The 27,835-nt window shown below is 46.4% G+C and overlaps 1 protein-coding gene and 1 long non-coding RNA gene across 5 annotated transcripts; both read right to left on the reverse strand.

The window, feature by feature from the left end:
- LOC119406249 (uncharacterized) lies at positions 1–27,819 on the reverse strand. 4 transcript variants are annotated; one of them, XM_037672975.2, is made up of 4 exons: positions 27,699–27,819; positions 15,942–16,091; positions 1,479–1,602; positions 1–163 (listed from the first exon to the last, which is right to left on the reverse strand). In XM_037672975.2, the coding sequence occupies exons 1-4, from the start codon at positions 27,802–27,804 to the stop codon at positions 145–147; spliced, it is 399 nt and encodes a 132-aa protein (XP_037528903.1). In that variant the 5' UTR covers positions 27,805–27,819; the 3' UTR covers positions 1–144. The 4 variants fall into 4 exon arrangements, with proteins under 4 accessions (XP_037528903.1, XP_037528904.1, XP_037528901.1 ...); XM_037672976.2 differs by having other exon boundaries at positions 27,688–27,772; XM_037672973.2 differs by lacking the exon at positions 27,699–27,819 and adding an exon at positions 27,033–27,174.
- LOC125760080 (uncharacterized) lies at positions 5,966–13,022 on the reverse strand. The gene is made up of 3 exons (XR_007417741.1): positions 12,955–13,022; positions 6,874–6,937; positions 5,966–6,333 (listed from the first exon to the last, which is right to left on the reverse strand). It is a non-coding gene; the product is annotated as an uncharacterized LOC125760080 (long non-coding RNA).
- Positions 27,820–27,835: the final 16 nt, after the last annotated feature.

Genomic DNA, 27,835 nt, shown 5'->3' on the forward strand with positions numbered 1-27,835 from the left:
TGTGTGAAAACACAGCCATGTAGCCTGTTTATTTTCATAATATCCAATACACCTACCGAGACTACTACATTAGTTCCTGCTTTGATTTGGATATGTCATCCTGCTGGCTGAGCACACGTGATGCTTGTAAACGCCTTTCTTCTTCTACATACACATGCAAATCCTAGAAAGGAATGAGAAAGTGAAAGATGGCATTTTTCAAAAGTAGTGCTATTACCAGGAATGCTTTCAAAGTCATCATCTGTTTTTCTTTGTTTTGAAATGACTACCATTTCTGCTGCTCATCAATCGTTCGGCATTTCTATGGCCATTCTGCATAGCACAGATTTCAACCTTTGTTGTAGTCATAAAGATGCCTCATGAATGGCACCTCCCGCTGGCAGAGGCATCTTTCATTTATTTACAATTACCCTCATTCTGATTGCTGTGGCCAAACAAACATGAGAACAATCAGTTCTACAAATGAGTACATTTGCACCTTTCAGATTCTTCGAATATGCCCGAGTTTGCTGAACATGACCCGCAAAGGCTTTGGCATCTGGCAGGGGTGAACTTTATTGCTCGATATCAAAGATCTTCGATTCGGCATCATGTTACAATAGCATGCTGGTGCTTGTACAAATCAACTAACTGCCTAGGCACAAATAAATGCCCTTCGGTTGGCTTGCACTGCACTGCACTGTGCTTATATTTTCCAATGTACTAGGTGTTTTATGTTATGTTTTCTTCCACAGTAAATGAGGAAGTGTGCTTCTTTCTTCCCCATTGTGTATGTACAGCTCTTTTTGCTTATGCTGCTATAGTATTTTGTACTTTACAACAATTCTGGCACCTTTGTACTGCCCTAATAAAAAAACATCATAAGAAATGGCTCCCTAAGCAATGCCCAATGGTCCTTCAGTGGACATGCAGGCAGCCCATCTAAGGAAGGACCAAGCACAGTGGCCAGCATGCTCCTACAAGCACTTCTGGAAGAAGTTCTTTCTTTGAGAAACTATGCCGAGGACTTCTGGCTGCAGAACAAGCAAAAAAGGACATTCAGTGCTTTTATTCATTCTGTACTACACGTGCTTCTACTTTTAGTGCTTGTCAATAATTGTTCCCAAGATTTGCTGAAACGCAATCCGGTTCATTGTGATGCAACTAGTCAATGTGCACATTCTAATGCATGCAACTGCGTCAAGTTAGGAATTAGTTTTTTCGCGTTCTGTCAGCTATGACCTGGTCCCACAACCACTATTAGCTGGCACACAAAGGGACCTACTACTGGTTGCCCATGCTTTTGAGGAAAGTTTCGGTGGACAGTCCCTGGAATCTGCCAGGCACTCAAGTATGCAAAGGTTGTGACAATATTCTGGCAACAATTAATCCATAACTTCCACAGGAATAGCATCCCACGGGCACAAATGCTCTCAAATAAATCATGATCAGGACAGGAGCAATAGAAGGAACAACTTCCCAAAATAATGCCCACTTACAGAGAGGGGCTTGTAGTAATGGTGAACACACTGCGCTCCAGCAAACATGGACAGCATGGCTGCTCCACAAAAGCGCAAGAATGCCGGCCAGGGATGTCCATAGGGCATGGTGGAAAGCCTGTCGCTGCAAAGCCAATAATGAGCCGTCTGTGAAGCTGCTGCTCATATTCACTGTGTACAGCCACTTGTAACATAGCTAGTTCATAATCTTTCTTTTCTACAAGGTACGAATACTTACGCACAAAACGGAGTCGCGTGCATCTGCACAATTTGGCAGCAAGTGTTTTGTCAGATTGAAGAGCCAACAGGCTTCACTTTAAATGGGTGAAGCCCCTTAACTCTTTAATCATTCTGCCTGAGCTCCGCCAGTTGACGACATCATGTGTCGGGATGGCACAGTTTGTCCAAGTATGTGCTTACGGCTAAAATGCAAAATGCGATTACAGACTGCTCTCAGCAGGTAAGACCTGAAGTGACCTCAATACGCTGCAAGTACGACTTAGACGCGCTGTGACCAACAGAATTCTGATTCTTTGATCCAGGCGACTCCTTCTCCACACATAAAATTCACTTGAAACATTGCCTTTCGAATTCCACATTTCCTTGCAAGCAAACAGCTTGCCAGACTTGGTACCTCCAGAAGGTTTCCCAAAATGTCCAGTAAGGTTACTTGGGGCCCAGATCTGTCCTTGATCGCAACAGAAAGGGTACCATACTCGAGGCAATGAGAATTGTGCTGGTGAAAGTGACAAAGTGGAAATTTGTTTTTGATTAAAGATAAAACGATCCATTTAAAACCCATGATCGGTCTAATAAAGCATTATTAACACGGTCTTTTTGAAAGGTCACCGCAGTCCAGCGCAGGACTTGCCGTGCTCCAGGAACACTGGTATGCAGGCATCGTGAACGCATTGGCAGAGATAATCGTGCAGCATGAAAGCTGTTAGCTGAGGGACTAACAGCACCTGTAGACAAGTTAGTACCAGGAGCGGCTGGCTCGTGAAGCAGTAAAGGGATTTCACATGATGACGAGCGTTGGGAAATCTTATTCTATCGGCTTTTTATAACAAAAAACGGTTGAAAATGTCAAAATGAAGGTGGTTAACCACCATTGCACTCACTCCTGTGAAAGCAGAACATACTGAACGGTTTGCAAGGAGGACTTCTCGGTGTTGCTGGAGGAGGGACTCGTTCTTTTTGAGTGGCTTCCAAAGTTGAAACGTTCTGCTTACATAATATCCCCGTGCTTTTGGAATCAACCGCTGCAGCTTCAACCACTACCAAGGAGGAGCTTTTCATTGCGCTGTAAAAAACTGGCTCGAGGAAAACCAGTCCCTTTAGTGCCGTTATTCTCATTCTTCAATATCCACCAACATAATGTATTGACACCCTCTCAATAAGGTAAGTCAGTCCCTTTACGTGCTGTTATTCTCATTCTTCAATATCCACCAACATAATGTATTGACACCCTATCAATAAGGTAAGTCAGTAAAGCTTACAATAAATGTTCCTTAATTAAACATTAAGGCGTGATGAAATACTCAAGCACAAACAGCCATCAAAAAAACAGTGCTAGTCCTGTGTGCATCTTGTACTAGTTTAATTTTGTGCGCGGGATCGAATCCCGGCCGCCGCGGCTGCATTTTCGATGGAGGCGAAAATGTTTGAGGCCCGTGTGCTTAGATTTAGGTACACGTTAAAGAACCCCAGGTGGTCGAAATTTCCGAAGCCCTCCACTAAGGCGTCTCTCATAATCATATGGTGGTTTTGGGACGTTAAACCCCAGATATTATTATTATTATAGTTTAATTTTGTGCTGCTTTTAACTATGGATACATGCCATCTGGCTCACATGCGCACACTATTAAGTTACCATCAAATACAGTGCGCATTCTTAAAAAACCCCAAGGTAAAACAATGAATCAATCCGCCTTTTGCATGTCTGTGTGGCGCCCTCTTGCGGACACTACCAAAAACAAACCGTGTCTACTGCTACTGCCACCAGTGCTGCTGCGTAGCACGAAGCTTTATTACTGCGGCACATGTGCTGAGAGGCCCCGTCTGAGCATTGTGTCGAGGCATGGAGCCCCCCGGGAGTATTTACATACCCGGCAGCTTCTTTTCCGTGACCAATGGATGGACAAAAACGCCGGTATCAATGAAAATGCCGAGCAAAAAGCAGTTGAATGCTTTCATGGCAGCAAGTGGTTGGCAGTGCTCCCTGCAAACCACAAAAGGACAGAAGTTCTGCGATGAAGGGTATGTGCGCAACCTCACGTTCAGTGAGTTGACTGCCACGTCCACGTACTGACTTCTCAGAAGTATTTGCCTCCCTTCTGTGAAGGGTGGCTACCACATCGTACATGCGGGAGAGTATTTCCGCAACGCGTTAAAAAAGTCACATGGTACACGTCGCTGTGCGGCTGTGCTGCCCTCTGCCAGCGCGCGCGGAGTTGGCGGGGGTCTGGCCGTTGGCCCGTTGCCAGGCGAGCGAGACCGGCGAGACGGAGACGCGTAGACGCGGTGGCTCCTGCCATCGTATCAATAGTATGCGCTCCCCTTCTGCTGTAGTGTTATGTTATTTTGGCAGAGTAAAAAGCTGGGCTTGGTGTTCCCTGACTACTGTGCGATGGATTTAGGAGAGGCTAGGATAGACGCACATCTTCATTATCTTTGTTTATTGCTAGCTGCTCGCACTGAGCTTACAAGAGTGCCCCCTACCTCTAGGCCGCACACCTTGATTAACAGCAGACGCACGCGCATAAGGGTCTTTCCTTTCTGTCTAGCCTCGCACGTCACCGGAGGGCTCACATTGTTGTGCAAATAAAAATATTATTATTATTATTGTTGTTGTCAGTTCGTGTTGCATGTTCGTGATCGTCAGTTCGTGTTGCATATCGTGCTTTAATTGTGGTGTTAATTCTAATGCGGCCGGGCTGCTCGCACTGAGCTTACAAGAGTGCCCCCTACCTCTAGGCCGCACACCTTGATTTAACAGCACTAACATTGCTTCATTTCGTTGTTGCTGCAAGAATAAATTTTGCGTGAACAAAGCAGTACAACAGCGTGCACTGTCGGCGCAGAGCATTACGACGTTCGGCGACGAGTATGGCGAGTACGAACAAGGTTCTGTCTTCGGGAGAAGAAGCGGCGCGGCGGGAAATATTATAGGAATTTGCTAGACCACGGGCCCAACGATGACGGGCCGACCCCGAGTTTCGAGTGAGAGAGGCGTGTCGTGGCAACTGCACGAAAACTCATCGGGAAGAGAGACGTCGGCCGCCCAGCAACGAAGGGAATCCGATCCTGGCTTGCGAGTGGCCAAAGCAGGAGCTCACGGACCGTTTAACGGCGTCATATTTTCATCGCTGTATCGACAGCTAAAATAGTGATTAATAAAAAACACACCCCAAAGCCAAGGAAAAGGCGCCAGCTCCGCAGTTTCATCAGTCTTCGCGACGCCAAGTCAGTGAAGCTGTGCTAAATTTTACCCTTGAATGTTGCATTTGTGTGCTGTGACGTGCAGCTCATGCAGTTACTGCATCATCGCAATGCCCACTGAATACGTTGTAATACCAAAGGAAACATGGCACTGCCGCAGAACCCAACGACGGTCAGAGTGCCGCCGCGGCCGCGTCTTCGTCGCCTAGGCAACCGCGACCGCCGCACGCGGAGCAGCTCTGTGTACCACGTGACTTTTTTAACGCGAGGCCGAAATACTCTCCCCGTACATGCAGTCGTAAGGAAAACCACAGGAGACGTACTGGCATGCCGCTGCCTCTGCCCAGCTGGGTGAGTATAACTTTTGTTTATTGTGTCATTCGTACGAATCATATGAACTACCGGGCCTCTGCTTTGGCGGTTTCGTGCCTTGTCTTGTTCGCGCTGACGTGTGTCAATAGCGCTGAAAGGCATTATTCTTCTTAAAATCATCGGTGTAGACAAACAGTGATGGCACGAAATTGGGGTGCCTGGGCGAGTTTGACGGCGAACCTGCAAAATCCGTGAACATCGCACTACGGTGACCAGAAAAAAGCAAGCACGTTGAAACTTCGCCAACACAAGCAAAATGCCACAAGATTTATGAATCGGTGCGCAGCAGTCACGTCAACAGTCAAAATACGTAGATGTTGTTTTCTTTCTCGCTGAACAGCGAATGTGCTTCGACGACAGAAATGAACCACTGAACTTCAGTGAATGACAGGCTAAGAAATTGCACTCTTTGGAATTCATTATGTTCAAGCGGAGGACTTACGGCGACCATTTTTACAACGCCACAGTAAACAACAGCGTAGTTATGTTGAAACCGAAGCGAACATGCGGGCTCTAAGCCACACACTGCTGTTGCCGTAGCGAGAGCTTCGTCGCTAGTGAACTGCTGTGTGACGAGCCGGACACAAAGTGCACACTTGTTACGCGTCCTGCAGAAAACGTGGCATGTTCTTCGCGTACGCCACCTAAATTATAGCAATAATGAGCACACATACCTTTAACGAAGTGTTTTTTGCGCAGTCGTGCAAAATCCGAAGGCTGCCACGGACTGCCGTCTTCATTTTGGCGCCTGGCAGCCCCGATCCACGCTTCACAGTGCTGACGATCACGTTTCACCGATGGGAAGCGGACATATGAATGTTGCTGCCGGACACGTCTAGGGAAGTGCATCCATAAGCGGCACACGTCGCCGGCATCACGCTAACAGAACCAGATGTATAGATAAATATGTTTGTTGTGCCTGCTTGCACATGTCAACACTACTCTCACCACCAATGCCGCGACGAGAAGAGAGGCGGCGTGCGTCTGCGACGGCGCCGCACAGATCGTTTCGCAGAGTCGCCGCCAGGGGGCCGCGCATGCACTGTAGAGGCATGCAAAAGGCGGATTGAGACGAATAAATTATTATTTTAAATCTCTACTGTCTATAATTTCACCATCACAGGTTTATTAATAGAACAGAAAATGAAGGTCAAAGTTTCATTTCTGAAACTTCATGACAAAATCTCTGCACACAGACATCAGCAATTTGTGTTTTGTTTTTCGTATTGTAGCCACAATGGGTCAACGAAATTACCCAAAACTTGGTACATTGAGCCTCTGGCCCCTTCAAAGGACAACTTACTTCATTTTTACCAATTTAGGCCCCAGCAGATGCAGTCAAAGTCTATGACGTCACACAGAGTCTGTGACCAGGCGCCTTTTCGTTGCAAGAGTTGTGCTTTTAGTGTTGTCAAAGAGTAATCCCTTTTTCTCATATTAATGTAATGTTATTGTTTTTAGGCATGAAACCGCACTTTCTCCGTAAGCACCAAGGAATAGTGCACAGAAATAAGGAATGGCATGCCCACTTGTCGTAATAAGCAAGCAGCCGAGTGTTCTCAAAGTGATTGGTAGCACTTACCAGAATCACTAGCTTGACTGAGAAGAAACTATGTTCTTGGCTAGTCTCCTCTTAAACGTCACATCTGAAATGTAACACACAAGTGAGCAGGAGAAGCAACATGTCTTGAACGATGACATCATGGCACAGCATCTTGGTATTTAGTATAGACATGTCATCCCCAACTGGCTTTCTAAACAAGTGGCTCGGGTGAAAGCAGCCCTTGTGCAATACCAAAGCTATTTTTTAAGCCAAGTACAAATTACCTGTATAAACAAAAAAGAATGCCCTGTCTCAATTTTTACACTGATAAGTTCAGTGCAGCAGATAATTTCCACAAAAAGAACAAGTCAAAAAGGCACTGAGACCAGACTGCTCTGCAGCACAAGGGTGCTTGTTGTAGGTCAAGTTTGAAGCTGCAGCTGCATCGAAAACCAACCATGAGGACGTGATCAAGGTGACCATTATATGCAAGAAAATACTGCATGTGGTTAAGTAAGTAATGAGCTTATTTCCCGCCCAAATGATCATACCTTGAAGGTTTGCTGCGCTGCCCACATAACCACTCACAGTGACAAATAATGCCCACATAACCATAGGTACTTGCAGTGACAAACAATTCAACACAGAATGGAGCCAATGCTTTGACAGCCCTTTCTCAGGGCAGCAACTGCCCAGTTATCTTCCCTGGGTCCACTGAATCCAGCAACAAAGAAAATGAAACAGGAACATGAGGAGAATTCTACACGAGGAGGTAGCGGCTTCGGCCAAGCTTGGCTTGTGGACGCTAGGCGCATTGCCTCCCAAGTTCTTTTCTCTCCCGTGGCCACCAAGGAGGCTTAAAAAAAGAAATACTGCAGTGGAAGCTCTCGCAACTTCCCAGCAGCAAGAGTGAAGCCAGCATTGGCCCATGGCTTACCATAAAAACATAGCCTATTCGAGTGATGCCCGGTTAGATATAACATGTTCCTGTTCTGCTTGCATAAGTGCCAGATTAAGTGTAAAATAAAAGGTACTATTTCAGCGAAAGCTATTATGAGATCACAACAACAGCTGTTTTTGAAGCTATAGTAGTCCGCCACTGCTGCCGCTGTCCGTAACTGTTATCGCGCAAAATGAGAAAAAAACTAAATAAAACAATATCCAGGATCAGATGGGATTTGAACCCGGGCCCCCTACATGGCAGTCTAGTATTTTACAACAGAGCTGTGCCGGTGCTTGAAACTATTTTGCAAAAAGGCCCCGTACAGGTGTTATGTCGGGCAAGGAATCGCGTTAACCTATGTAACACAGTGTGGCAGAATAACAACCAAGCATCACATAATGCTAACTGCGGAATGAGTGTGTGGTTTAAAGCTTTGCACCCACTACAAAGTGCTCACCCATAATTCTTCATCGTCATCAGCCACATGCACCATCAACAAAGTGCACATAATGCCTTACAGATGTCCTTATCCACAGAAAGACGAATAATGGCATAGTGGGTGCTCCTCTACTTCACAAAAATTATTATTTATGGCGTAGTGGATACCCAGCAAGTGTACTTGTATTAGTTACTCCAAGAAGGTTTACAACGAGCTCTAGAAAGGCCGCTCTTCAATACTGTCGTCTGACAACCCAAGGGTCCAGCTTTGGGCCATAAATAGAGCCGGGGAGGTGGCTGACAGGCATGGTCTGGCAGACTTCCTCTTCTTATAGACGACTCTGGGCAACAAATGTTTCTTCTCCTTCTTCTTGCAGCTTTCGCTGTGACAGTGCTGCGCATTCCGTGCAGGCCTGTGGTTTTTTTTTTATCGCATCGGTGACAAAGATCAGAAAGGCCAAGATAACGGACTGGCAAGCCTTTCGCAAAGACGAGAGCGCTGTTGATGCTATGATAGACGACATCGAAATGTGGACCCGAAAAGTCGTGGAAAGAGCGGAGAAGCACACACGGGTAATCCAATTGTCGAGAAACGTACTCACTGTCGCCCCCCACTTCCTGCACCTGTGGGAGGTGCGGAGGGGACGCTGGCAACGCCACAAGTGGAACCGCAAATTCAAGGTTCGAATCTCCAAGCTGGTCGAGGAGGCGCAAGAGTACTCGGAAAAACTGGAAAGAAAGAACTGGTACAACACATGTAATAAGCTTCAAGGAACCCTCAGCACCAAGTGTACCTGGGCGATACTCAAAACTCTCCTTGCCAAGAAAGAGACCAAGAGTGCAGCCAAACAGAAAGTAGACTGACTCATACACAACCACCCGGGGGAAGCGGAAGAAATCATCAAAGAAGTGAAGGAGAAGTTCCTTGGTACGCAGTGGAACATTAATGTAGATTCACGCTTTGACGAATATCGAGGTAACCCAAACAGAATTGGATCGACCCTTCACAGTAGGAGAGATAGAGGGCCCTCGGCAAGCAACGCGGCACCGGGCAACGACGGAATAAACAATGACATTCCGGAACCTAGATGGACCACCTCTAGACGCTCTCTTAAAGTATATCAATGACTGCTGGGAAACCGGTAAAGTCCCACCGGAATGGAAATATGCTGAGGTAATCATGATTCCTAAACCCAACAAGCCCATCAAGGTTCAGAACTTAAGACTAGAGCTTCCCATTCCAAACTCTCTTGGGGCATCTAATACAAGTACACATGCACGGTATCCACTACACCATAAATCATAATTTTTCTGACGTAGGGAAGCACCCACTGTGCCATTCTTCATCATTCTGCAGATAAGCAAGGTACCGGCCACACATCTGTGAGGCATTATGTGCACTTTGTTGATGCTGCATGTGGCTGATGACGATGAAGAATTATGGCTGAGCACTTTGCAGTGGGTGGGAAGCATTAAACCACACACTCATAGTGCAATTAGCATTGTGTGATGCCTGGTTGCTATTTTACTCTTCTGCCATGCTATATTACACATGTTAACCCGATTCCTTTCCTGACATGACGCCTATGTAGGATCTTTTTGCATAGGAATTTCAAGCACCAGCATGGCTCTCTGGTAGAATACTACACTGCCACGCAGAGGACCCGGGTTCAAATCACATGCAATCCTGCATATTTATTTCATTTTTTCTTATTTCGCGCTGCAGTGGTTATGGACACCGGCGGCAGCGAACAACTACGGCACTGTTGTTGTGATCTCATAACAGCTTTCACTGTAAGAAATGGTTGATCCCTCCGTCATAGGAATTGGAATAACACGAAAGTAAAGCGTGCCCTTACAGAAGTAACTGAATGTTTACTGTACATTGATATAAGAGAGTTTGCACAATGTATATTGATGTCTGGCAGCTAATGGCACCGTTTAACGTGGATGCACCCACTTTGACGATTGGTGGCACATCTGCATCCCGACGACTAACGCCCATGTTAAATGATTGAACAAACCCTTGTGGTAGCTGTAGTAGTTAACGGTGAAAGTGTAATCAGAGAACGAGGTGTGATAGCCAGAAGAGCGTCGCATATTGGACGCAGAACTTGGTCGCCATCCCGCGGCATGTTAAAATGTGATTGAACACTACGGCCAGACTAGAGGGAAACCCAAAGTGTGTCGTCCCGCCCCGGTAGCCTGGCCGCGATTTTTCTCGGGGTGAGCGCGTGAGTATGGAACGCGGTTTTACAGCCAGGTGAGGCAGGCGCGCGTCGCAGAGCTATTTTTGGTTTGTATTAGCGTGATGCTGAGCGAGGCCGACGCTTTTACGACGCTTGGGCAAAGGTCACCACCTCGCGGTGTGTTAAGGCATTGACAAAATTCAACTTCTATTGAAAACGCGCCGAATGGGACGGACGCGTAACGCGTTGCAGGTGCTAGTCGCGGAGGCCACAGCAATGACGAATTACTTTACCTTACCACTCCCAGAGGTCAACACCACCAAGCCGACCGGGAGAGTGGTAGATATTGGCCTCGAGGCCCACCACTGGAAACGCCGGCGCCACCGTCGGCGTGACGTGCTTGGCAGGATCACGTTGTCTCAGCGGCCGCGTCGGCTGCTTGTGGCGCACTGCCGTGTGCTTTGAAAACGAGTTTCAAGTCCCACATGCGCTGCTGTCTGTTCAAATTCGGAAGTTTTCTCTCATTTTCTACTCAACTGAAACCATTGTAATAGAGTGGCTGCCTCCGAAGGCGACGAACATGGGGCTCTACCGCTCGGTGCCGCAGTGCCGCGCCTACACAAAGGAGCCCAGTGTCAGCCTGCACCGGTAACCGCGGGACAAGAAACTTCGTGAAGCATGGGTTTTAAAGCTAAGAACCGGCAAGTAGCCATCCGCTACGAGTCTTGTGTGCAACAAGCACTTCCGCGACGAAGACTTTTGTTACTGCTTCGGGCCCGCGATGTTCGCTGAGTAGCAGACAGCGCGCACTGAGACGATGGCTCGCACGCGCTTCCCGCCGGCAAATGATGCTTATCTGCCACAGGATGGTAAAAGCGCTACCTTTTACCACGTGCGATGCCATCTCAGAACACTCCAATGCGACCTCTTGATCGTCAGCCCGTGCTCAGCGTCCACAAAATCGGCTGCAGATGCTCAAGTCATTGTTTAGATACGTTGAATTAAAAAATGCACAGGGTCCCTTATGCATTCGTTAGAGATGACTAGAAGGCGAAAGTCATCTTGTTCTTGTCAGTAGTTGTACTGATTCTCCCGCGCCCCCCTCCAAAAGCGTTCTGCGCCTAACGCGGTATTGCACGGCCTCCGTGACCGATCACGGAGGCAATGCAAAGCGACCATGACGTGTGAATACGTCATCATGTGACGTCACATTATGTGACGTCATAATGACTCTACATATTTTGGCGATCTGTGACGTCATCATGACGTCATATGGTGACACCATCACGTGACGATTATTTTTTGCGTCACTCGTGTTGACGCCGCCGACGCGGGACGCCGACGGGCAACCTTGCTATTTGATGAGGCATGCATTGCTTCATAAGCTACATAAATTTTGCATTGCCTCCGTGATCGGCCCACCGGCCAACCCCATGTATTTTCTTGGAGCCTCATTTATTTACGTGGGAAGGATGCCACCCTGTTGGCGTTAGACACGACACTGCTGCCAAAATTGCTGGGGTACATACCAAATAATTACTATCCTGTTTTGCAGCTGTTGCTTGCTGCAATAACTTCTATTTTATTCACCGCTATTTCAAGTTCATGTGGGTCCTAGTTCACAACCGACGTTTGCAGAACAAGTCCGCAAACGTTACTGTATTTTCTTTCTTTTCCTAGGCGTCGCATGCTACTACATGCTCGGTCTCGTAGATTGGTTTTTCTTCCACCAGCAATCTCGAAGTGGTGAAGCTTTGGTCTATGAATTTGTTGATGACAGAGAGCGGCAGGTTCACTGGAATGCAAACGGAACGATAATTAAGGAGCATTAAAAAAAGGCGTCGCATTTGCTCACGTTTTGTGTGAGCACCAAACGAAACGAATGCGCGGAATAAAGAAACATAAGCAGCGGCATTTGCCCGCTGAGAAGACCGATCAATACGCAGTGCAAGACAACTTGTCAAATGACATTGAAACGTACCCGAATTTAGACCAAAAAAGAAAAAAAAAACACTGAATCGTCGGGACGGCAGATCACAAAGTTGCCATGCGCACCGAAGCCGCAGTTGTAAGGAAATTGTTTTTGAACTGCACTGATAGTGTCCGTGCAACAGTAGTTGTTTGTTTACTCACAAATTCTCATATTTTGCGGCCTAAAGTTCACAGCGCGGTGCCAAAATGCGCTCGTAGCAAAAGCGAAACCATCAGTACGAACATACATGCAGACGCTCATACATGCAGAGGCACCGCCAGTCGTCGCGAACCCGTGCGATCGCTGGCTTGGGGCTTCTTTCTGTTATGCTCCGTTTGGTTATACACTCAAACCTCATTATAACGAACACGGATATAACGAATTATCGGTTATAACGAAGTAAATGAAGAACAGTCTTGTAATAGCTACAGTGTTACAAATAAACGTTTATAACGAATTTTCGGATATAACGAAGTTATTTTCGTAGCAGATGCGACTTCGTTATAATGAGGTTTGAGTGTACAGGCAGTCTACTCTAACGAGATATTTCACATAGTTTGCACTCAGCGAGTAACTACCTGTCACGCAAGAAGCCGGTTCAGGGGTCTCCAACGCGGTGACAGCGTGAAGCGGGTGCTCGGTTTTCTGCAAAGAGACAGCGACTGTAGACTATCTTGTGCTTTCAGTTCGTCGAAAATGATTATTTTGACAGCAAAGAACACAGTTCATTTCGAAAGTACTTACAGAAATGCCCTGGAGGGCTTCCGCGATGTGTTTTTGTAGAGCGCCGACGGCAAAACCTATGGGGAGCGCGCCGGCGGTATCCTGCCTAGCACGCAATCAAGGCACGTCCGATAGAGGGCGACTCCGTAACTCCTCGAGGCCAATAAAAGGCGCGTTCGTAAAGCCTCCAGAGTCAGCGACCGTGGCGCAGTGGATAGCGTGCCCGGCATCTGTTGTTGCGGACCGGGCTCGGTCCGCAACAACGGGCATCGGGGTTCGATGCCCGTTGACGCTACCTTTTTTTCTTTGCCATCTGATTGTGTATATTTTTTCGACGTAATTTCCGTGACGGAAATACGTCACTGAAGTCTTGGTGGACCCCAGCATAAGACACTTTCGTGTTAAAAAACTTCATTTCATGGACGGACTGCAGTGGATCCCGAACAATGCATCGAGTTCGTCTGGGAGCTGTGTGCAAGGTCGCTGCACATGACAGCGGAGTGCATCTGTGTGAGGGCTGTCAAGATCACACGTGACTCTGGGCTCATGAGGACACAATCCAAATGCTCACTCTCATGGTTGCACCGATTTATGAAGCGGAAGGGCTTTGCTCTGCAGCGGCATACTTCTGTATGCCGAAAACTGCCCGAAGAGTTCGAGCACAAGCCAGTCAAGTATTATCGCTTTGTGATGGAGCTTCGTCGACAGCGTACCTACATGATGGGGCACGCGGGGAACACTGATGAAACTGCAGTCTGGTTACCGAAAAAGGGCTTTCCCCATGATGTGATCGTCGGAACGAATGTGAAAGAATTTTATGAACTAGTCCCTCATGCTGGAATGGATGCGGTTCGTGTGCGATCAGAGACCCGGTGCCGTTTTTCAACGACCAAGTATGTAGGTCCTCGTCTCATTTCGAGGCCACCTCACGGCCGATGTAAAGTGAGCCTTGTCTGATGGCAAAACAGATCTTGTAGTGATTGCCGGTATACTGGCATCCATGCTCCAGCCACTGAAGAAATAAAACAGGCACTCGTCTTGTCCAAAGAAAAACAAACTACCTATGTCAAGAACTCCGCACATTTTAATGAACTTCTTGGAGGTGTCACCATCAACGATGACGAGGCGATGGTCTCCTTTGACGTTAAGTCAATGTTCACGTGGGTGTTCGTTGATTAAGCAGTATGGTGTTGGAAGAATCTACTCGAGAATGATGCATCTCTGCCTTTACGTAAGCCCTTTGAGACGGAGGATTTATGCCAGCTGCCGGAATTCTGCATGGAAAACACGTAGTTTATTTTCAACAGACAATTTTACAAGCAGTGTTTCGGAACTGCAATGGGGACTTCAGTTTCCATAGCCTGTGTGAACATCACCCTTGGAGCACTTGAAAATTCTGCGCTTAGCTCGTAAAAGGTGGCTCCAAAATTGTTTGTCTGCTACGTTGATGACTGCTTTTGTGTGATCCATCACCAAGACGTAATGCCTTTCCTTGAGCATCTGAACTCTTTTGTTCCAAGCATCCAGTTCACCATGGAACAAGAAAATAATGGACAGATTGCCTTCCTTGACGTCCTTGTAAGACGGTCAGCCAAAGGTCTTATAACCAGTGTATATTGGAAGCCGGCCCACATGGGTTTGACTCTGCGCATCCTATAGGGCAAAAACGCTCTGTTGCCTCTGCTCTCTTCTCTCGCACAATATGCATTTGCTCTGAGCCCGGTCTGCGCAAGCAAGAGGTAAGGAAGGACCTCGGCAGCAACGGCTACCCTTCACAGCTCCTGAGTACTCAACAACTGCCATCGTCATTTGCTGATCCTGAAGAGGTGCGTGAAGACAACAGGCCAAAACATGCTGCTGTCCTTTAAGGGCAAGGCCTCAGTGAGTCTCTTGCCAGAGTGTTTGGCACATACGGCTTTAAAATTTGTACACGTGCTGACCAACAAACTAAAGCAGAAGACCATTGGGAAAGCTAAAGATTTTCAGGGGGTTATCTACAAGATATCTTGCAAAGATTGTGATGCATCCTACATAGGTGAAACTGAAATTTTAAAAGAAGAATCCAGCAGCACCAGAATGATGTCAAGACAGGCAATGCAAGCTTGAACACCTTGGCAGATCATCACACAAACAGTAACCACATCATCGACTAGGATCCTGCAAGCATAATTGCAACAGAGAAGCGCCTATCGACAAGGCTACTTTTAGAATCTCTGCACATTCAAACGACTAAAACGCGATTAACTGGACGCGGGGTAATCTCCCCAAGATATACATGCACACTCTGCGACACCCAACACATAAATAGTCACGTCCTCTTGCATGCTCTTCATTGCGAACAAGGGACTCGTAGTGGCCCCGAAACGTCAATAGATGTTTGTTTTTCTTCGGACGAGGTGAGTGCCTGTTTTATTTCTTCAGTGAATCCCCCTCGCCTGACGAGTTTTCGTCAAACCTTGGACTGTGCTCCAGCCAATGGAGATCGTGAGGATCCGAGGCGCGCCCGAAGCCTCTGCGCGGGTATTTCGCCGTTCTGCTAATCCCTTCCCTCTCCCGTTCTCCCGCGACGGCAAGTGGCGCCATCTTTTGCCATGCGCCGGTTCTCGTGCTGGCGCTGCGCGTGGTCTCGGAGCCGCAAGATTCAGTGCGGCTGAGACACGTGCACGCAGGGACTCTCTCTCCTCGGACGGTGCTGGGCATGCACGTGTTTCCTTCTCGGACGCCATTTGTGGTGTCCTGACTTCTCGCTTGTGTCCGTGTTTGCGAGCCCTGTCTCTTTAACATGAATGCTTACCAACTAGATCAGCTCCCGGTTATCTAAGCAAGAAAAGTAGCTTCTCACAGAAGTTGGTCTTTCCTCCAGGAGTCCACTTGATCATTGCAAACTCAAGTGCAGCCCCAAAGATGAAGAACACTGGCATAAAGCTGTAGGGGCCAAAGGTTTTTCTGCCTGGCCAGTTGAGCAATAGCGTCGACAAGTGCCTCTTCATTCCTGAGGGGAGAAAATAAGGAGAAGTAAGCAAAACGTTTAGAAAGACTTGTTCACAGCTCAGGAAATCGGCCTGTGCTTAGAGGCTCAACAGCAAGTGCTCTTGGGGACAGCTCAAGATATTGTCACGTGGGCGTGATGTCGACGAAGGCAGCAGTCAGCACGTTCGAGATGAAACTCTTTATTAGGCCGAACTTGTGGCCGGGAAAATGAAACTCTAGCTACAGCAATAAACTGATAGCGGCGAACAGAGCGTCGACCATCGATCAACTCACAAGTCATCAAGCGCGTCGGCTTTTATACAGGCGCTATCGAACTTTCCAGCGATATCGCTGGTGGCGGCGTTATCTCCAGACAAAGCTGGAACATTCGCGTGCAGCGCGCAATCCTAACAAAACGATCTACTACAATAGCCCCTTCGGTCACGGTGTACACAATTGTGTACGCGAACTTCGGAGGCGCGTCACGCGGCGCGTGTTTCTTCAAATGGCCTGAAACTCAGTGTGCGCATTCGTGCACGCTTCCTGAGTGGACAATTAGTCGTGATTTAACTTCACTGTGCTGCGTATTGCCTCAGAGGATCACTTTGTTGGTGACACTATTGTGTTAGACGATCGTTCGACGTGCCGCGTTCCAGGACCAATGTGAAGAGTAATTTTTTTTCTTTGGCCGAAACGAATACAACCAAAAAACAAACTGTGCGTGCATTTTGGGCCTAATAGTTGAGTCTTTTTATGCAAGTATTGAAGATGACAGATTGCAAAATGATTAGATAATTAGTCACACGCTAATTAACGTTAACCACTAAAACTCACACAAAACAACAGATTCCTTCATTTTTTTTCTTTGAATGTAATAGTGAGTCCTTCGGAATCATGCCATGCGAATTTTACGCAATTGCAGACAGCGCATCCTAATTCGTGACTGAAGGGGATAGGGAAGCTTCTCGAACCCTGCTTCGCGGACAGCGTCGAGCGTTGATAACCGTCCTTGCTGGTCAAAGCCTAATACATCAAAATAAAACAAGAAGTGGGCGTGGCAATATACAGGGGTGTAGAATAAAAAAATGCACAATCTGGATTCTGTGAACTCATTTCATTTCTATGTGTGCACAACATGTCTACAAGCCTACAGCCTCTGCAGCTTATGTTCTGGCTGAAACCCCTCAGGATGATAACTCCTAACAAGGCACATACAGCCACACCCATTTTGACTGACAGCTTACTCATTAGATCCCCATTTCATGAAAAACTGTGAGGCTCGCTGAAATAAGAGGTGCAACCAGTATGTACAATTGGGCAGCATGCCACTTCTAAAGACATTCAAAGCATAGATGAAAGACGCCAGTCCCGTCCAAAAGGCAGTGATAGCAATGTACTGGACAGCTGTATAGAAGTGCCAATCCACATCCCAGAAACAAGGCAGCATTCAAAACATGCAAGTGCATCGATGATCGAATGCTTTGATGTCACCTCTGTGCATACACCCTCGTGGTAAAGAGACAGCTAGAATAAACGGCCAAGAAAGGTAGGAAGGTGCGCCAACATGCGCGAGAAGCAACACGTCTCCTGTGGCCTCCAGAAGTCTGTGAGAGCCCATGTCCCACCAAACCAGGGACACAAATATGTCTCTGTTGTGTAGTACTTGGAATTCCAATGCTTTTCATGTTTCAATACATGTTTGTGCGCCGTGTTGTCACCTCATCCTCACACACCAATAAAAATCATAACAGTAGAATTTGTGACTTTATCTATGAAGGTCGGAGCAGCGCAGCCAAGGAAATAAACCTCGCAAAAGATGGATACAGCAAAGCTCATAAAGGCAAGCAAAAAGCTTGGTTTTTGCAAGTTACGCAGCTTAACGCTTTGCCAGATGAGCAAGAAAGAGAGAGCACATGCGGCACTTGATGGTCAATGCAAAGCAGCAACACCAAGGCTCAGCAAAACGGCTGTTTGGCCTAGTTGGAAATGGTTCATCATTTAAGAAGCGCAAAATGACACGGGGACGAAGCATAGACACACACAGGACAAGCGCTTTCTAACAACTGATTTTATTATCGAAACAACTCAGACATTTAATCCATACGGAACTGCGCAAATCACCTCTGCTAATGCCTTAGCGCACATCTGCTTTCTTGTGAACGTCTTTCTGCTTTTTTGTGAACGTCTTTTTATGTTGTTTTAGCGATGTGTGCTAAGGCATTAGCAGATGTGATTTGCGCAGTTCCGTATGGATTAAAAGTCTGAGTTGTTTCGATAATAAAATCAGTTGTTAGAAAGCGCTTGTCCTGTGTGTGTCTATGGTTCGTCCCCGTGTCATTTTGCGCTTGATACGCCAAGGCTTGACAGAGAATGCGACAACTGTGATTCTGCAATATACAGTTACAGCCTTCAACCGGAAATGTCATGTAGAAGATAGTTACGCGATTTTTTGTGAGCACTCACGTGATGTGGTATGCTGACATATATACATGTGCGTTTTTTTCAATGAACCCTCAGTTCGAAGACAGCGCTTGTCTCTGTTTCCTTTCTTGCCCGTTCTGCGTTGGTTTTTGAAGATTGATTACCAACTAGCCCAATCTCAAACTTTGGTTAAGCTGCATGTTTGCACTGAGCGTTGATATTGGCCTTGCATGCAACATGCCGTGATTGCTTAGCACGCTGAGGTGTCGTGCTGCTAAGATCGAGGTCATGGGTTCGACTGCCGCATAAGGCAGTTGCATTTCGATGGGAGCGAAATGCAGTAACACCGGCATAATTAGATTTAGGTGTACGCTAAAAAACCCCAGGTGGCCAAAATTTTTGGCTAGTAGTTTTGGCTAGTAAAATATTACAGCCTTGAATACGTGTGAGCCGCGGGCAATATACAGCTGCCGCTTTGGAAATGAGCTGAAAAAGGAACCAAGGCGGCAATAAAATTTTCGATGGCTTCGTGAAATCAGATGCAGTTATCATCAGGGACAAATCTCGGCGCAATGATAAACTGCGCGATCCCCATGGGTATTGCATAGTACAATGCTGACCTAGCGAGCTGTCGAAGCAACCAAAGCGACATTCGAATCAGCGAACACGGTGCGTGATCAGGCGTCGATATTATCCAAAATTAAACACGCCACTGCAGGAAACATGCATGTTTGAAGTAGGCATGAAACATTTTTTTGCTCCACATCATTATGCTGTCAATGGGAGCTGTAAAAAAATTCAAGCTGGCATTAAACTCACGATCCGACGTTGTTATTATCCGATGCAAACTTCGACAAAAGTGAAACTCCCATGAAACTGAACACTGCACATTGCAATGCCACCAGTAACTCAACAGGGCAGGTGTAAATTTATGCTCTTCACATTGAGCTCATAATAAGTTTAAAGCCGCACGACAAACTTGGCATCCAAGCAATCGAAAGTCGAGCGCTACACAAGCGCACGCGAAAGCATGGCGGTTGTTTGCTGAAATCTCCGAGTAGACAGGACCGTCGCAACGAATGCGCGTTTTACTGGCAACATAATTGCAGAGCCCGTGCAGTCGCATCAACACGCATGTAGCGCTCACACCAACAGCATCGTCCTAGACGACCTGCTTGGTCGTCTAGGACAATGTGGTCATCGCAAAAGTGGTCGATCAACCGCTCTCCACACCGTTAAAATGTTTTGGTGGTAGTGTTTTGAAGAGGAAAAGGCGCCTAATTTCTGCAGCGCGGTCGGGAGCACGGCGCAGCGCCTGCGCGTGTAGGGTGCGTGAATGTGCAGGGAGAGCGCAGCCAAAAGCCGTGAGAGGGGAGACAAGCCACCGGTTTTCGCCAGAAAGGCGGTGAAACGCGTGCGCCCTCTGGCCGAGCTTGAGAAGCCTATAGGCAGGTAAAACAACGTTTTAGACATCGAACATCGTAAATATAGGCGCAATAAATGTTTGAATTAAATGAAAAAAAAAAATTTAGCACAGCTTGCACTAAGTCCCACAAGGCTGGGTTAGGGTGGCTAGAATTCTAGCCACCCTAGCTGGGTCACAGCAGAGCTGGTCCTGGCTGGTCATAGCTGGTGCTGGCTAGGCTTTTACCCTCTCACCTCTCATTCCCACCCTATACTTATGCTATACTATATTACACATGGCTATGCTTGCTCTCTTTTTTCTACCTTTTTTCTGTCTCTTTCTTCCCTTTCTTCTATTTTTTTTTTTATTCCTATGCTCTCTCAGACCCTTCTCCGTTCCCCAATAATTTCGAACGAAAGATGTGCACAAGCTGTACCTACGAGAGGAAAACAAAGAAATGTTTACAATGGCACAAAAGCGCCGACAGTTGAACATAGCCGTGCAATGGTCGTTTTTCCTGCATGGTTCGCAGAACCCAGTCTCCCCATCTATTCTGTAGCACAGTGAGCAGGGGTGGGTAAAGATACTTTGAAATTGTATCGCGATACAATACAAGATACGCAAGAAGTATTTGAGATACAGATACAAGATAGTGCAACACTGATTGTATCCAATACGATACATTCCAATTGTATCTTAAGATACTTCGATACATTCACAAATTTCTTATACCTATATTATGTAGCACTAAACTTCTATGCACAAAAATGTTCGCCTGAAAATTATTAAATGCGACCAATTTGGTTTCATTTCAATGAAATGTCTCTTAGTATGTGAAATGTATTGTACTTCTTGCTCAATGCATATTAGTTTCATTCCAAAACAATTTATTGGCGTTGCTTTAGCTGCTTAACATGACAGCTCTTTATAGACTTCAGGAACAGCGGTTTTTTGCTTGTCGCTTTTGTAATTGATGGGAGTCGCTGCTCTGCTTGCCGACCAGCTAGCAGGTTGCCATCTAATCAAAAGGAATTCAATAAGAAGCTGGCGCACGATGGCGCAAATACCGCTGTGGAGTTCTACCTTGCTCGTAAATGTATGTGTATTACGGTTTTTGCAATAACAGATCACCAGACAGGTGTTCGCCACCAAGAACATGTGCAGCCCAGAAACGTTTTAGACGTATGGTACAGTTCCACAAAGCACCGCAGGACACAGCCGCTATTCACACTACTCCCACATACATTTTCGATTACCTGGTGATTAGTATAACAGTAAAAGAATTTAGGGAAGGCTAAAAAGAAAAACAAATATATCTGAGTAAAATAGAAAAGTGGTCCCATATCAAATGCAGCAAATAAGTATAGAAACACCATACAGGCGGTGCCTCCAAGAGCCAATAATAATTGTTGCGTTTTATGTCCCAAAACCACAATATAATTATAAGAGACGCTGTAATTGAAGGCTCCAGAAATTTCGACCACCTGGGGTTCTAAAACCCAAATATCAACACATGGGCCTCTAGCATTTTCCCTCCATCGAAATGTGGCCACCGCAACATTCGGGTCAGCTAGCAGTCACGCACCATAACCACTAGATCACCGCAGTGGGTGGCCCCTAAGAGCTATGACAATTAAATTCAGTGACTATGGAAAATAGCATAAACTTCCCAGACAACACTCGACGTCCTGAGGTCGTCCTCAAATGGTACAATCGTCCTCGCACATTTCTCGATGTCCTTGGTACGTATTGAGTACGACACGAGCTGGTTTGACCCGGAAACGTCTTTGCGAGTGCTTTCTGAGGACAACAAGTTGTCCTGAAAAAGTTCTTCCAGATACCTTTTGGGGATGACAAAAGCAATATCGAGAGCGCGCTAACAAGTTGTCCTGAAAAGGTTCTTCCAGGGACCTTTTGGGGATGAGAAATGCAACGCATGCACTGAGCGCTTACATATGATTCCTCGCGTCCTTTTCACGCTAAGTAGATGCATATCCTATGTGAAAATTTTCTCAGCACGGTTGTTTCACACAGTCATTGCATTTTTTCGCCTCGCTGCTTCTCTTTTGGTTGAAAAGCTTCAAATTACGCGTTTCGCTTTCTGAAGCACAAGTAATTAATCATCTTGGGTATCGAAGCTGATATTGCGAAATGGTCATTTAACATAGTATGTTCCTAAATGTGGCAGCCATATATTAGTGAATATCCGCCGCTGTAGCGTGTAATAACAAACTAGCCGCTGGCAACCATTGACCATGCCGCGCGTTGCCATTCTGGATAGTCAAGTAGCCAAACCAGCCAAGCCATTCCAAGTCAACTGACTGTCAAGATGGGATCTTGCACGGAGGAGTGGGATCTTGCAATGAAGGTTAGTGCAAACCGCATATTTGTTGTTTGTGTGTACAGTACAGTGCAGTGTACAGTTAACAAAAGTGAGATGTCTGAAAGAGCAAATCGTAAACGTTGATGGGTGCTTCACGTTACTCAACGCTCTGACTGATGCTCCGATGAATGGATCGGCATCAGTCGAACAAATTGCGGTGAATTGTGCTTCGGAAAGTCCCAATGTGAATAACGGGCAATCGACGTCTGCGTCTAACACATGGCCCGACCTCGGGCAAGTTAACTCGATGCCCGTGTCGAGTGCACTGGTGGGCTGTCAGAGCGGAGCCTCTAGCACTAATGAGTGCACTGTGCACAATACACGTGGTGACGAGGACATTGTGCCAGACTTCCAAGGAAGTTTACAAACGTGGGCCATTGAGTCGCAGTCGTCGCATGCTGCGGTGACATCACATGAGACTGTCATGAAATGTAGCATTGTTCTACACGGGACAGCATCTGGTTCCTTTTGCATGTATTAATCCTTTCATTAAAATCGTAACTGCCTTTATTTGACGTCTTTCTCTTTTTTTTGCAGGAGTAGCCCGGTACAGTAAAACATCTTTGCAAATTTGTGTTGAATGCCTTAATATTGCTTTTTTTTTCAGACACTGCCTCTGACTACTCGGACTCGGATGCCTGAGAAAGCGGTCCTCATAACCAGTCAGGACTAATTACTGTTTAAATAAGTGAATTTCAGTCAACAAGCTTTGTTTTTGTTTTTTTGTCATAGTCAAGCCTCCTCTCCGTTTCTTGAGGCAGTATACATACATAAGACCTTACAGAGGTGTTTTTCCTTTAATGTATGTAAATACCTTCAAAAGAAATAAATCATATGTAGTAATACAAAATATCACAGCCTACGGTACCGAACCGGCTGCACAATGGTTGTTCTGAAAACATACTAAAAAAGTCCTGAAGTGTTGTTTTGAGGACGTCCTGAGGTTGTTATGAGTACGGACAACAGGACTGGATTAGTGCCATTCTAGTACCTTAACAGGACGTTCTGAGGGCATTATAATGTCCTCAAGGTGGCATACTGAGGATGTCCTGAGGTTGTTATTGTGTTGTCTGGGTTTGGGACGCAATAAGAAACATGGAGCATTTGGTATAACAATGTTTGACGAATACCTTTGCCAACAAATTTAATATGGCTCCTAATAGCTTACGTAATTATAATGCGTACTCAATTTAGCTATTTTACTCAGTAGTAAGCAGAATTTTTGTTCCTGTAGACTCCAGGTGCTCCCAGTTTATTATATATTTGTTCTTAATATCGCCTTTACATCCCAATAAATTCAAGTGGAATATAAGTATGTAAACAGTAGCAGACATGTAAACATGCAGACAAAGAAAGAACAAAGCAGACAGCTTACCTTGGCAGCACGTTAGAGACATATTGCAGTAAGCAGAGCGGGAAAAAAGATATAGAGGCATAGGTAATGTATGGGATGGATAAGACGGGCAGCTTAGAAATAACTTGTGCTAACAATCAAGTTAGGATGTTAAAAACTGTTTCAATAAAAGAAAAAGAGACGTACACCAAGATGGCGTCTGTTAGATGAATGCTTGTTCTGTTAGATCTAGCATCGGTACCGGTAGTGCTATAGCTGTTAGGATCTGATTTGCATATAAGTAAATCTCATTGCATGTAAGTCGCTTCTCTCATAATCATATCGTGGTTTTGGAACGTTAAACCCCAGATATTATTATTATTGCATGCAAGTCAAACTTACATCCACAAGATCCTTCAAATCACCAATGTGTGGAAGCCACGAGATGCAAAGTACACCCCCCCCCTTTCTTGCATTCTTCAGACTTTGTAACAAAGCACCACGCAAGAGAAACTTCCACAATGACACTACAGTGCCATCAGAATGTGTGCGATAGACGCCCCAAGCATTGGAGTATGTGTCACAGGACAGTGGTTAAGTGCCAAGTGTGACACAAATAAAAAGAAGAAAATGTCGGCATAGACGAGGGTAGCGATGCGGGCTTGTCGGTGACGGCATGGACGTTCGTGCACTTGTCTGTCGAGACGGCGCGAGCACCACCATGTGACTGCTTCACCAACAGGGTCGTTCAGAGCTCAACGCTTATCCTCACCGGAAAACTCTGGCGGAAAGATAAAATAATGTCACTGCCTTTAGTTTTACTCCGGTGACTTAGTGGCAGCAGTATCAGCTTGAGAAGCGGAGTTCAGCCAAAGTTTGTGTCGCACAGTGGTTCTGCGATCTCGGTATCTTGTATCTTAAGATACACGATACATTCTTCCATGTATCGGAAATACAGACACTAATACATGTTTTGCAAGACGTATCACAATACAGATACAAGATATTCAAGGAGTATCTAAGATACATGTATCTTCGATACTGCCCACCACTGATGGTGAGTAAAGTGTCCACTGTCAAATCAACACAATCCTGGGTGTCTTTCTTTTCAACATGGCTGAAACGGGCAAAGCAGGAGCAGATACCCAAAGCCAAACCGCTAAAAAAGACCAGAAGGGAGGAATGCCTCTTACTGGCCGAGTGGTGGACACCTTAAAAGACCCCTCACCAGCCTCTGAAAATACAAAAAACGAGCCAATATTCTCTCCAGGCATTTCTCATCTTTCTGGCGCACTTCGTGATGCAGAATAGTGATTCTCGTGACGTCTATATAGTACATACTCTCGACTGGTCCATATACGCGATATGGTAGATGTGAATTGTCTCCTGCAGTACTTTGCCATGCCCACTCGTTCTTCCTTGCCTCGCACGACTATCGTGCGCGATCAACTGATTTCACTTCATTGTCTGCATTTGCGACTACGGAGATAACAGCGTGTAGCCGACAAGCGCCAAATCTTGACGCTTAGCGCTGACATGGTACACATGCTTTTGTGAAATAAGTAGTGAGGGGGAGATAAGGCCTGTAGCAAGGGTAGCGAGGAGGAAACCACTCCCTCGTCTTTCAACGCGGTGGTGAGGCACTCCCTTTAAAGAGGAAATCTCAAACAAAACAAAAGCCCCATGACTTTCTGCACTCTCCTTTCCCCTGACGGCTCTCCGTGGCTTCTCATTCACTGACCGCCCACTTAATCTCAGGACGGTGGCGTATGCTGGCCGGCGCGTACCAGTTCACTGCAGCTAGCAATTGTTTCGTGGGAGTTGGTTGAGCTAGAGGACTCAGCTGAACCCCAAAATGCACTCGAAAGCGAAACTTGGGGCTAACTAGTGTGCATATAGATGCCGATCTTGAAAACAGCCATTTATAGGCACTTATAGGCATTTAGGCAAGAACGCCAAAATAGGCATCTGTGGGCACCATGAAAACACTAAAAAGCTTCCTAACCTCCAATTCATGCTCATATATCAAAGTTCCCTAGTCATCATGCTGAAAATTTGTGTCATCGAAAAACAACAATCGAGGCAATGTGCATGAAAAAAAATCGACTTAAATGTTAATAATAGCTGGGGTTTAACGTCCCAAGACCACAACATGATTATGCAAGATGCTGTTGTGGAGGGCTCCGGAAATTTCGACCACCTGGGGTTCTTTTAACGTGCACCTAAATCCAAGCACACGGACCTCAAGTATTTTTGCCTCAATCGAAAATGCAGCCGCCGCGGCCGGGATTCGATCCCGCGACCTTTGGGTCAGCAGTCGAGCACCGTGGCGGGCAATCTGCTTTAATGACAACTTCTCAAATAAAACTCGGCTGGGAGATCACACAATGGCAGTGGAGCACAGATGGGTCCTCACAAGCTTCAAAGTGCCAGTCAACTGTGTTGGGAACTATGGTTTATTCAACTTGCCATTTATATTTTGTGTGTACTGCTTTGCAGAACAGCTTTTTGGACCTGTCAATCTCTTTCAAGACCTTTCAATGAAACGCTCATGAGGTATAGATTATTACTATTGGCATTTTGTTGGATTCCTCCAGCTGAAGCAAGGGCATAATCTGCCAGGTGGTTGCCTTGCCACACAATCCCATGATTATGTTTCACCCCCCATCGTTCCCGATAGACAGTCAAGCAGAAAAGTTGGAGACTGTTGAGTGACGAGGGTGTTTGCTATCACAATCATTCTCGAAGAAGTACGTTGGTTGGTTAACGTCCCAAAGAGACTCATGCTACGAGAGATTCCTAGTGGAGGGCAAGTTCGACCACCTCAAGTTCTTTAACATGGGCCTCTAGCATTTCACCTCCACTGAAATGTGATCCCCGTGGCTGGGATCGTTTGTGTCAGCAGCCCAGGACCATATTGACATGACTGCACCATAAAGTACATTTAGTTTCGATAATACTGACGTATATAATCTTAAGGTGAGGGCTGTTACGTCGCACCATAAGTTACCCCTTGGACCGGGCTACCACCTTCAATCGATGCCACAACCACAACAATCATCTCAGGCTCGCCGTTGTCAACGTAGTCTGCGCACCCGCAAGTGCCCGACCTCGACAAAAAGACGCTCTGCTTGCAGAAACTGCAGAGTTAGCACTTTCTGAAACCTGGAGCGATGAGCCCACTGTGTCGTCCACAGCAAGCGGCTTCATTGCAGGTGCGGAGGCGTGGGCACATATAAGAACACATCGATGCGCAACTTCGGCGTAGGCCGCATCCCACATCGCCGGCCGCCAGACTAGAGTGTACTAGAACTAGTACACTATAGCCAGACACAGAACACACACAGACAAGCAGCGGAATCGGCGAGATCTGCGTTGCGCACATCAATTACAATAAGACATTCTGCTCGCCGCCATCTACCTGAGCTCTCAGGAACCTCTTCCACACATGCACACGGGTTCGTGAAACGTGCGTGCGTTCTCCACCATAACGGACAAGTATATGCACTACATAGCAGGTTACTTCGTCTGGTGTTGGTAATACCCATGTTGCTGTTGGCATCGTTACGCAACTGTAAACAACTGCTTATATAATAACGGAGAGCTGAGCTAGTTGGTAAGTATTCATTCTAAAAAGACAGGGCGTGCAAACACGGACACAAGAAAGAGGCGTTGTGGTGTCCTGACTTGTTGTGTCTGTGTTTGCACGCCCTGTCTTTTTAGAATGGTTATATAACACATGTGCGACTCAACATACGCGACGTATATCTTTAGCGTCATTTCGTAACGTTTCGAGCTCAATGTAAAAGCTTACGCCTCAGTCTGCCTCAGTCACCTTCCCGCCGCATGCTTCGCATAACATCGATTCATAACATCGCACGTGGGATCCGCCAAATTTTTGCCGGCGGATGACCTCTTCGACCAGTCGTGAGTAGAGGGGCACGCTAGGACTTTTGCTTTCGCCTAGCCATAAACAGCTTTGCTGCAAAAAAGCGCCAACAGGAATTCGGAAACGACCAACAGCACACGACAAAAGCAGCGCACAATAAATTAAGGAAGAAAGTGAGAACACCCACTATGGACATACCATGGATGACCCCGCGACTCCGCGGTACCAGCGGTACGCTGCTGCAGCGCTGGACACATGGCACGACGAGAACAATGCTGCTAGTTTCGGTTTCGTTTGCTTGCATCGACTATATACTCGACTTTCGAGATATCGAC

This window comes from Rhipicephalus sanguineus, chromosome 10, assembly GCF_013339695.2.
Source record: "Rhipicephalus sanguineus isolate Rsan-2018 chromosome 10, BIME_Rsan_1.4, whole genome shotgun sequence".
NCBI classification, from domain to species: Eukaryota; Metazoa; Arthropoda; class Arachnida; order Ixodida; family Ixodidae; genus Rhipicephalus; species Rhipicephalus sanguineus.

Bases quoted from the DNA above. Each gene is read 5' to 3' on its own strand.
- LOC119406249 (XM_037672973.2), bottom strand. From the start codon at position 27,159: ATGGGTATTACCAACACCAGACGAAGTAACCTGCTATGTAGTGCATAT. The intron at 16,092-27,032 runs GTAGATGGCGGC...TTCTCCCCTCAG, and splicing joins AGAGGTTCCTGAGAGCTCAG to GAATGAAGAGGCACTTGTCG. The intron at 1,603-15,941 runs GTGAGAAGCTAC...TTGGCTTTGCAG, and splicing joins TGGAGGAAAGACCAACTTCT to CGACAGGCTTTCCACCATGC.